Source organism: Cotesia typhae, unplaced genomic scaffold, assembly GCF_013202065.1.
Source record: "Cotesia typhae breed Kobodo isofemale line unplaced genomic scaffold, CoteBio_Ctyphae contig_5, whole genome shotgun sequence".
Classification (NCBI taxonomy): Eukaryota; Metazoa; Arthropoda; class Insecta; order Hymenoptera; family Braconidae; genus Cotesia; species Cotesia typhae.
The window spans coordinates 3,134,871-3,146,067 of record NW_027423757.1 but is presented as its reverse complement, the minus strand read 5'-3'; the positions used below and the strand labels follow the sequence as shown (position 1 = coordinate 3,146,067).

The window sequence follows — 11,197 nt, the reverse complement described above, 5'->3', positions numbered from 1 at the left end:
AAAGTTTAAAAGTATACGTATATTTTTTTCAATGTCATATATTTCCATGAAAAATGAACAACAATTTTTCTAATTATAGAGATTAAATTCAAGAATTTCATCGTTTTTTTAAATAATCAATTTTATTGCAACATAGCAATAGATTTAAATTACATTAACGATTTTCTAATCATCTTGACGTTTCTTAGGCGCTGCAGCTCTTTCGGCAGCAGTTATAGCTGCATCTAAACTAATGAGTGATTTAGAAATAGTGTCAATAATATTGTTATACTTCGAAAAAACTTTGTGAATAGATTGGCTAATTTGGTTTGATTCTTCATAGAGATTTAAATAGTTAACAGTTAGATGCTCTAATTTAGGTGTTAATTCAGGAACATTTTGTATTTTATTTATTTCTAGGGCAGGCATTAATTCTTGAACTTTATTGAATAATTCAAGATTTTTCTTAATCTCACTTTCCATAGCTATAATTATTTCAAGTTTCGCTTCGATATTTAGATCATCGTTTTCATAAGATGTATCCAATAACTCATTTAACTGCGGGAGTCTTCTAACAAGAGCATTTGTTCTTTCACGGCCAGACAGTGCTGATGAAATGAGAGTATTGGCATGGAGTATATTGTCGACAATCGAAGTCTCAGGAAGTGTTGCATCAATAGCTGGCGCGGCTGCTCCGTAAATTCGATTTTCTAATTCCGTTATCCTTTCTTCCAATATGTCAATTGCAACCATTTTTAGTAATTACTTTTCTAAAAATAATTTTTTTAATTAGAATAGTAGTAATGATAACCAGTTTAAAAATAAAACGAGTTCATTCGATATGAGTTATGAAAATTTAGTCATTTAATCTTTTAAAATTTTTTAATAATTAAAATATGTCTGTCAAAATAACAGTTCCATTCAAATTTTGGGTATTATTATTTTTAGTATTATTACCATAGAAAAATAAATATTTTCAATTGTAAAAAAAAAATGTTTGCAAGCAATTATTGCATTGAATTTAAAAAAGTTACAAAAAAATACTGAATATATTGCTAAATATACATTGATCTTTAGGTAAGTCTAGTCAAAATTTGAGCGCATTAGATTTCATCTTAATATTTTTTCTTGAAACTTAATTTAGGAAATAGAAGAAGTAATAAACAGTACAAATACAAACAATATGAAAATCTTCAGGTCTTGTGAATAAATAATTGTAGTAGGTGCTAATCAGGTGAAATCGGTGATTTTATTTATTACTTTTATAATTTTTTATTTTATCAATTTTATTACTTTTGTAATTTTTTATTTCATAAATTTTATTACTTTTGTAATTTTTTATTTCATTAATTTTGTTACTTTTGTAATTTTTTGTTGTTTATATCGATACTGCCATTCTAATACGTCGTATTCCACAAAATTTAACAAATTGACCTTTTTTGAAAAATGAAATCATAACAATATTATGCAAGTCATAATAAAATTTTAAAGGTCACGTAGTTTAATAACTATTTTAAAATAAATATTTTCATCTGTCGAATCCCATTTAATCAATTTTAAAAATGAATTTTTTAAATATTTGAATATTTTAATTTTTTATATTGTCTATCTATTTGCTAGATACCTGATTAACTCGGAATAACACCGATGAAACGTCGTATATATGAAAATAAATAGTCGAAACTGATTATTTTAGTCTTTTCACCTGATTCGCACTTCCTACAATACAAACATTGTTACACATATTTTTGCTAAAATTTATTATCCAAGATGAACTTCAATATTATTGAAGAAGACGAAAATTAACGAAGTTTATTACAATGATGAGCACTGACTATTTTGATAAAATTAATTTTATTGTACGTAACAATATTAAATAAGATAGTAAATTATAAAAGCGAAATTTTCATGAGATTAAAGTTAGCTGTCACTTGACAAATTTTTAATTTTATTTAACAATTAAATTATTAAAAAAAAATTGCATTTTTAATTTTTTTTAATTTCTACATGTCAATTTTTTTTTCTTATTTTTTTTTGCCATAATTTATTTATTAACAAAATTTCTAAAAATTATTAAATACCTGCTAAATTAATTTTCATGAAATTTTTTGTTTGATGGTTGAATATTATTACTCTACAAGATATACAATATTGTAATACCTGATATGCATTTTTGAGATATTACGAGGAAGAAACATTGTTTAAATACCAATTATATAACATTTAACAAAGTCATTGAATTATTGATTAGGTGAACTTGTATTACATGTATATTTTTTTAATACTCTGTATAATTTATTTATAAGTCTAGACATCTGAATGAATCGTTAATAAAAGCATATGAGAATTGAATATTAAAATTTATGAAACTTTACTTTAAAATAAGTTTCAATAATACAGATACTACTTTTAATTTAACTTATATTTTTTTATCATCTGTTAAAAAATATTAAATTACCACAATATGTGTAAACACTTACCTGAAAATATCAAAGCTTTGATGGACTTGTTACTCCATTTGACAACACATTAAAGATTATTTTTTAATTCCAAACAATTAAAAAAAAAAAAAAAAAAAAAAAAACAAGTAAATAATTACCTTGAGTTGGTAGATGACAGATGACAACTGAATTTTTGTTTTTTTGTTATTTCAGACAACTGACACAATCTTTTTTTTAACTCAGTAAAGTTGATTGACACTTGAGAATAAGTTATGAAATAATAATGTCTTATTTTATCCAGGTGATAATCAATAATAAAAGGACATGAACTGCCATTAGATGGAGTCTTGGGTAAAGTCAAGCTCCATTACCGACCATTAAATTTACTTTTTAGCGGTAATTTCAAAAGAGCTTTTATAAAAATATAAAATAAATTACTACGCATTGCAAAAACAAATTAATACTCAAAGAAATATTGTAATAAAATGTCCAATCAAAAAACATGTAGATCAAACTACATTACGTCGTATTCAATGAAATTTACTAGTTTCAAACCTTTAGCAAAGAAAAGTTCAATTATGAAATTCTAATGTAACATAAATTAAATGTTTCTACAGTGTTTCAAGGTTTTAATTATTTTCTGCTGATAGTATCAATATTTATCGAATTTTTCATAAATCAACATGACATATTAAACAATCACATCTAATTAACAGTAAAAATAAAATGCAAAAACTTGCTATTTTTCCGACGTTTGTTTAAATTATTTTAACTTCGTTTGGTAATGTGTTTATCACATTCTAGACTTAATTTAACTAAATATACAATCAATTATTACTATAGAAGTCCGGATAATTGATCACTTATAGCCAAAAATGATTATATTATACTATTTTATCATTTTATTCAGTCGTCTATAGATTTCTGACTAAAAAAAATAAATAATACTGAAGTTAGCGGTCAGTTGTCAATTTAAAAAATTTTTTAACAAATTAATTACAATAAAAAAATGCTTCTAAAAATGTTCACTGGTAATTTTTATTAATTTTCACATGTGAAACTTTTTAATTAATTTTTTTTTAATAATTTAACTGCTATAAAATTATGAAATTTATTTTAGCATGATAATTAATTCAGCAGCTATTTATTAATTTTTAGAATTTTTTAACAAATAAATTATGGCAAAAATAAATGAGAAAAAAAAATTGATGTTTAGAAATTTTAAAAAATTATAAATGCGATTTTTTAAAAATAGTTTTTCAGAAGAGATTTATTTGTTAAATAAAATTAAAAAATTATCAAGTGGCTGCTAACTTTAATTTCATTAATTTAACAGATATTTATTAATTTTAAGAATTTTTTTAACAAATAAATTATGGCAAAAATAATTATAAAAAAAAAATTTACATGTCAAAATTTTAAGAAATGAAAAATGCAATTTTTTTAAAATATTTTTTTGGAGTAAATTTTTTTGTCAAATAGAATTAAAAAATTTCCAAGTGACTGCTAACTTTAATGTCATTACAAAATTCAAAAAAAATTTTTAACATCTGTCAACTTCAGTGTTATGAAATAAAATAATTCAACTTACGCGTAGTTCCAGAATTTCCGATGACTAGTAGCTAATATCACAAACCACCTGTAAAATAATGATAATTAATGTATTTGATATCATATTTTACATTTTTAACCTTCATAGTAACATGAGCAACCAGAATACATTTCCTAAGCTAAAAATAGTGTAATATCTAAACGTTTTATCCTTTGATAAATGTTAAATCTCATAAACTTTAACATTTTATAACAAAAATTATTTGTCTGAAGGTTAAGTTTAAAAAAATATGCTTATATCACTGTATTTAAAAATAATTTAATATCTTTTTGTATAGCTAATCAACTTACTGATTAAAAGTTAGTATTCTAACAATTAACGAATTGTTTATACATAAATGACAAGAAAGCGCTTGAGCAAATTCACATTAAATCACGTTTCAACTTGATTAACACAAACGACTTTGAATTGACAACCGTCTGTCTTGAGGCGCCATTTTGAAAACGTATTACTAATTAGGATACTTTTTTTTTTAATCAAAATTTTTTAATTTATTTTGCACTATATTTTAAATAAACAAATGTATTTAACTATAAACTATCACGAATGTATTTTTATTTTAAACAAAACAAAAGTTAAAATTAGAATTTACAGTCAGCGTCTGTTTAACAATCGATAAGTTACTTACTGAAATTACGGCGCTTCATATTCTCATGTTTATTATTCTGAAATATATATATATATATATATATATATATATATATATATATATATATATATATATATATATATATATATAATGTGTGTATATATAGAAATATGGAAGACAACATATACATTGAATGGTTGAAATGTAAGAGTAATATAAGGATGAGAATAATAATAATAAAGTGTCTATATTTATACGAAACACTAAAAGAGTAGAAATTAAAAGAGAGGTGGAATGAGAATTTTAATAATAGTAACCAGTGAATTTAGCATTACAGTCTCAAGCTTCAATGAAGGTATTCATGGCACAGCGTTGTTTTCTCGCGACACGAAGTTTCTCCAACAATTAAATTAAAGAAAAAAACGCCGTAGTCAGCTTACCAAAAAAGGAAGTAACAATTGTTTAGTAGTTAAAAAAGAAGAAGAAGATAAAACTTCTGACGGTTAAAATCATGGGTGAAAATGGAGAAAATTAATAAATGTAAATAATTTTAGTGATCTAATGGTATTTATATCAGAGCACACACATGACAAGACATCAATCATGGAAACTCGTATCCGTAGCAATCGGTTACGGGGTGTGATTGGAATATGTGTTTTACTTGCTCTTACTGGTATTGTGTATCTTGGTTATTTCTGTCCGGACCATGTGTGTGCGTTGACCAATCGTGATATCAAGGAATCAACGCGATTGTCTGAAGGGTTCAGTACAGGTACTGGACTAGGTTCTCTAGCTTCATCTTCACCAGTGGAACCTTTTAAAAATTCATTGTTAATTCATCCATCATTTAAATTTCAAAATATTCAGAGTAGTCTCGGGTATGACGATATTCTTAATAATGATACCTTTCAATTTGATATCAATGCTCATGATGTTATTGTCTTTCTCCACATACAAAAAACAGGCAAGTATTTTTATCTATTTTTTAAATTATTACTCCGAAATATCAAGGCTAATTAAATCATAATATAAATATTTTTTTTAATTATTATTTTCTAGGAGGAACATTGTTTGGAAAACATTTAGTCCGGGATTTAGATCTTCAGCGACCGTGCTCGTGTCAGAGACGGAAAAAACGGTGCTTTTGTTTTCGGCCAAACCATGATGAGAACTGGCTATTTTCACGTTATTCAACAGGCTGGAAATGCGGCTTACATGCTGATTGGACGGAACTAACAAATTGTGTTGATTATGAGTTAAATAAAATAGAGGGTGAAGGTATTAAGCGCAGATACTTTTATATAACTATTATCCGTGATCCTGTTGCGAGATATCTTTCCGAATTTCGACATGTTCAGAGAGGTGCTACATGGCGTGGGGCAAGGCACTGGTGTGGCGGCAATGTCGCTAATATACCACAGTGCTATTCTGGCCCAACTTGGCAAGGAGTTACGCTGGAACAAGTAATCATTTATCATTGTTAATATATTTTATGAATAATTTATGATAAATTGATGACTTTGACTGTTAATGTTTCGTCATTTAAATTTTTATTAACATAAAACTTTTTTTTTTTTTTTTTTTTTTTTTTCTTCATATTACGACTCTGAGCTATCTCAAAATTATTGAGTCTATTATGCAAATTATTTTATTACGGATATATTTTATGGGCTCGTTATTGAAACGAATTAAATACATTATTGTTGAGTTGTCGATTCTCAAAATTTTTTAATTATAATATTTTTTATTGCTAAATTATTATGATAAATAACTTTGAAAATAAACGAGAAAAATATTATATTCAATTTTATATAAATACTATGATTAATATGTTGAATCATTTTTTTTACAGTTTATGAATTGTTCAACGAACTTGGGAAACAATCGTCAAACGCGAATGCTCGCAGATTTATCACTCGTTGGTTGTTATAATTCATCACTATCAAATGCAGAAAAAGATAATCTCATGTTGGAAAGCGCTAAGCGTAATTTACATTTCATGCCATTTTTTATGTTGACAGAGTTTCAAAAAGTAAGTAAAATAAATATTTATTAAATTTTTTTTAGAATAATTTATAGATTATTCAAAATAAATAATTCAATGAATCATGGTTTATATAATATTGAAAGATACTAATCGAGTAAATATTTATGAAATCTGTTTTTTATCAAATGAACGTTGGATGCTTCCTGTCAAAACTTCGATTGTTTACCTTAAAAACATGACCATATGTTATAAAATATAGATGTTGCCGTAATAAGGGGGTTCCTCAAAAATAAACTATCCCCTCTTATAGATATTTCTATCATAATTATGGTCTTGATACAAATTATCAGTTTGTTTGTCAGTTAACATTAAGTAAACTCTTGGCTTTTGGACTTTTATATATTTACTAGGTCTGATAATATTTAAGTATAGACCTATTTGTTAATTGATGAATGAACAAACGATTAGATAAGATTTTTCTTTTTTATTTATTCAAAACCAATATGATAATATTGTGATTTTCCATTCATTAGTTTTTCATGTAAAGTTTATTCATACTTTATATGAAATAATATTTTTCTATTTCTCTACATATCTAAAAGTTCAATTATTTGATAAATATTTGAGGAAATTATGTTTAGAAATATTCCATTTAAACTTTCTGCACTGGACCATTTCCTGCTAATTGAATATCATTGTATTCAATTTATTCGAGAAATACATTATCGCCTCAGGACTTTTAGTTGTTCATTAAACTTTAGTTGATAAAATATTTTAAATTATCTATTGCAAGTTGGAACTATTCTAAAGTGTTTTAAAAACAAAGAGTATTTAATTAAATAATTACTTGTCAAACAAAGTTAAATTTTGCTATTTAACATTTTTATGGAAGTATGATAATAAAAATATTTGATAATAACTGATGGGCTTTTGATAACTTGTAAAAATGATCATAAAGATATGAAGTCAACATTTTGATTATTCGGAATCTATATGAGTGATTCTCTGTAAGGATGTTTTTGCTGTCCCAGACATATTTTTATTAGAAAAATTATTTTGTAACTAAAAAAAAAATTTATTACGAAAGTAAAAAAACATTTCTATTTGGAGCATGTAAAACTAAAATAAAATAAATTTTAGTTTTTTTGTTATAAATTCGTAAATCACCAAAATAACAGTCCCCTGGGCTGTCCCATTTCCAAAATTGAAAATTGAAAATTAAATTTTAAATTATTCGTCCATAATATTTATAAACTTAATTAGTTAACTAACAATCTTCTTCAATGAAAAGTACCGAAAATTAATTTGTTTAATTAAATTCATTAAACCAAAGTTTGTCCCAGGCGTTTTAAGAACAGTTCCTTGCCAGAAGTTCAAAGCAAAAAAAAATCCAGCGTGTTATTATACCTTTTGTAAAGTTTATGAGGATCTAACTAGCTTTAAGTTAATAACCATAGGGCTGTTAGCGCTTTATCACCATTTTATTTAGTGTCAAAAACACCGTTTGTACTGGAAACATGTGTCTGGGCCACGAGAAACTCAGTCCCCTCCCAACTATTTTTATTTATAATTTATTTATAAAATTGGATCCATAAATCTTAATATTATTCTAATTTATGTAAATATTCATTGAAAACTTGAAAAGTTGAATGCGTTAAAATAGTTTGCTTGATTTTTCTCAATTTGATAAAAAAAACAGTCCCCTGCCATGTTATGTGGCAAAAGATACACAAATATCGAGAAAACAAAAATTTAATCGGCTGTGTATTTATTATCATTAAGCTAATAGTTTTGTAGCCTTTGTTAATTTTTTTTCTAATACAATCAAAAATAATTTTGTCGGACAATTTTGTACAGATTTAAGATGTCTTTACAGAGAATCACTTACATAATATATAAAACTATTGGACTTTGATTATTAATTATAAAAATAATTGTTTAAATAGGTCGGACAGTATTCGTTCGAGGAAACTTTTGGTATGCGATTTGCCGTAGCATTTGAACAACATAATGCAACGCTGAGTGCTGCAACAATGGCAACATTAACACCAAAACAAAAAAAAAAAATACGAAAGCTCAATAATCTTGATATACAACTTTATGAATATGCCAAAGATCTTGTGTTTGAACGATTCAGACGATTAAGAGATCGCGATCCATACTTCATCCAGCGATTTCAACATCTTGGTGAGTTGCCATCGCGTCAAAGTGCAACTGAATTTAATTGGGATTCAGTTATTGAAGATACTACTGATAACGATTGAATTATTTTAAAATGATACTTGTTATATTTAAAATGAACTAATTTAAATATTAAAAGTGCAGAACTCTCAGATATCTCAGGGAACTGCTCCCGTTATTTTATAGCGTGATAGGGTTTTTACTCGTGTCATTTACCAGAAGTTTCATCGTTTTAACCAAAGAGAATCCGCGATAATTAGTTACTCGTGATTCGTAATAAATTTATCGGTTTACTGACTCATTAGTTAACATTTATATCGATATAGAACTCTACATTGAATTTATACATTCATTTATAGATATACTTCACACTATTTGACGTAAAAAATTTTTTGATAATTTATTACTCCACAATGTTAATACAGATAGTGATATAAAAAAATCTATATTTTGAAATATAATGATATACTTAAGAACGATCTTACGAGAAAATAATTTTTGATAGAATTATTCTCTCGATTAATTGTATAAAAAAACTACTCAGTAATATCTCTAATAAGAGAGTCCATTGTGAAAAAAATTGACAATAGATTTTTTTTAAGTTGAATAAACTAAGGCTGCTATATATATATATATATATATATATATATATATATATATATATATATATATATATATATATATATATATATATATATATATATATATATATATATATATATATATAAGAGCAAATAAATTTAGCGTAGAGTTTTATATCTGCGATAAAATTCATAAGCCGAATCCATTATGAAAACATTAAAGCCATAAAAATGATTCTTAAACTCAGTTTTTATTTCGCGTAAAAACTGAATTTAAACTAAAAACCAAAACAATTATTATAAAAAAAGACTTCGCTTATTTTTGGCTCTAAAAATTTTTTGTGGCTTTAGAGATTTGATTTTTTTACTAACTTGAAAGCTTTTAGCTTCTCTATTTTTAACGTTTTATTAAAGGTTTCTTCAATTAATTTCATGAAATCGGATTAGAAAAATCCTCTAAGCCTCAAAGAAATTTTTTTTATAAGCCAAAATAAAGTTTTACTTCTCTAAAAATATCATTGAAAATTTGTTAATTTGTAACAAATGAGACTTACCATCAATTTATAAACTTTTATTAATTATTTTAGAAAAAATTTTATCGAAATTTATTGGCTGTATACGCATATATTAATCTACATATCTTTGTTTTTAAGTACATAAATATCATAAATAGTAATATTTTCTTCTGCCATTTCTACGAATTGCATCAAAGAAAATTAATTAGTTGATTAAGTACATTATTATTTAACGTACAACTTTTCTAGCCTCGTTTTTTGAGGTTCATAGAAAGAATGAAAGCTCAAAGCATATTTTATTTAGATATTTTAAATTTATGATATGATAACATAACAAATATAAAAAAAAAAAACGTTCGACTTTGCAGGCCAGTTTTTAAGTTCTAAATTTTATTTGCATTGATTACTAAAAAAAAAAAAAAATGATAAACAAATACTTATAATTTTTAGTCTTCATTTAAATATTGTTCTTGACAATAAATCATACAGTCCCATACAACGAATTTTCTTAATAAAACATTGAAATAAACTATTGTATTTCTTGTAGATTATTACTGGTACTCACGAAATTTTTATATATATACAGCAAATCAAGCGCAACCATAACATGCTTATTATCTCATTTAAAAAAATGATAGATCGTGTTTGGTCGAAAATAATATTTAGTTCTACTAAATACGGCTATTTTTCATGTTATTTATTTTTAAATTATCCATTCTTGATTAAACGTCAAATAAGCATAAGAATGAAAATGATATGAAGAACAAACTAATGTACTTGTATAAAACTACTTTGTCAAGAATAATTTTTATTATAAATTGATACAAATGATTCTCAGGAAGTTTACAATTACTTCTACAATAACATGAGAAAGAAATTTATCCAATGCGAAAGCTCATCAAAAGAATTTGAGTCTGGTCTGCTAGTTCATCATTTTTCTTATTCTTTCATTTATTAATATAATTTTTATTAAACTAAAACATTAAAATACATATCTTTTTTTCACGAATTTTAATAATTTAAAAAATGAAAACATACATATATAAATTAATTACTAATTTTTGTAATCATATGTAATTATTTAACTATCAAAATTATTTTAAAAAGTATTTTTAAACAGATAAGACATTAGCGTTAGAACATTACTGCCATTTTTCTGAAAATTTGTATATTACGATGAATTAAGTATTTAGTTAGCATTGATCACGATGACAACATAATAAATTTAGTAAAAATTATAAACTACATCATAGTAGTCGTATTACTACCAATAATTATTAATTTATAATATTAAAACAATAATGAACAAATC

The 11,197-nt window shown here is 24.8% G+C and overlaps 3 protein-coding genes across 5 annotated transcripts in view; 1 reads left to right on the top strand and 2 right to left on the bottom strand.

The window, feature by feature from the left end:
• Positions 1-4,044, bottom strand: part of LOC141531083 (uncharacterized) — a 60,872-nt gene extending 56,828 nt beyond the window's left edge. The window contains exon 1 of the mRNA XM_074248583.1: positions 4,012-4,044. The gene's annotated coding sequence lies outside the window, so the exon portion shown is untranslated. The remainder of the gene's footprint in view (positions 1-4,011) is intronic.
• Positions 21-2,727, bottom strand: LOC141530726 (dynactin subunit 3). Of its 3 annotated transcripts, none has more exons than XM_074248011.1 (3): positions 2,579-2,694; positions 2,460-2,474; positions 21-749 (listed from the first exon to the last, which is right to left on the bottom strand). In XM_074248011.1, the coding sequence occupies exon 3, from the start codon at positions 730-732 to the stop codon at positions 166-168; it is 567 nt and encodes a 188-aa protein (XP_074104112.1). In that variant the 5' UTR covers positions 733-749; positions 2,460-2,474; positions 2,579-2,694; the 3' UTR covers positions 21-165. The 3 variants fall into 3 exon arrangements, with proteins under 3 accessions (XP_074104112.1, XP_074104111.1, XP_074104110.1); XM_074248010.1 differs by having other exon boundaries at positions 2,460-2,491; positions 2,579-2,686; XM_074248009.1 differs by lacking the exon at positions 2,460-2,474 and having other exon boundaries at positions 2,579-2,727.
• Positions 4,045-4,964: 920 nt separating the features above from the next.
• On the top strand, positions 4,965-9,424 carry Hs6st (heparan sulfate 6-O-sulfotransferase). Its single transcript, XM_074247856.1, has 4 exons — positions 4,965-5,585; positions 5,681-6,084; positions 6,474-6,653; positions 8,555-9,424. The coding sequence occupies exons 1-4, from the start codon at positions 5,183-5,185 to the stop codon at positions 8,870-8,872; spliced, it is 1,305 nt and encodes a 434-aa protein (XP_074103957.1). The 5' UTR covers positions 4,965-5,182; the 3' UTR covers positions 8,873-9,424.
• The last annotated feature ends 1,773 nt before the right edge of the window (positions 9,425-11,197 follow it).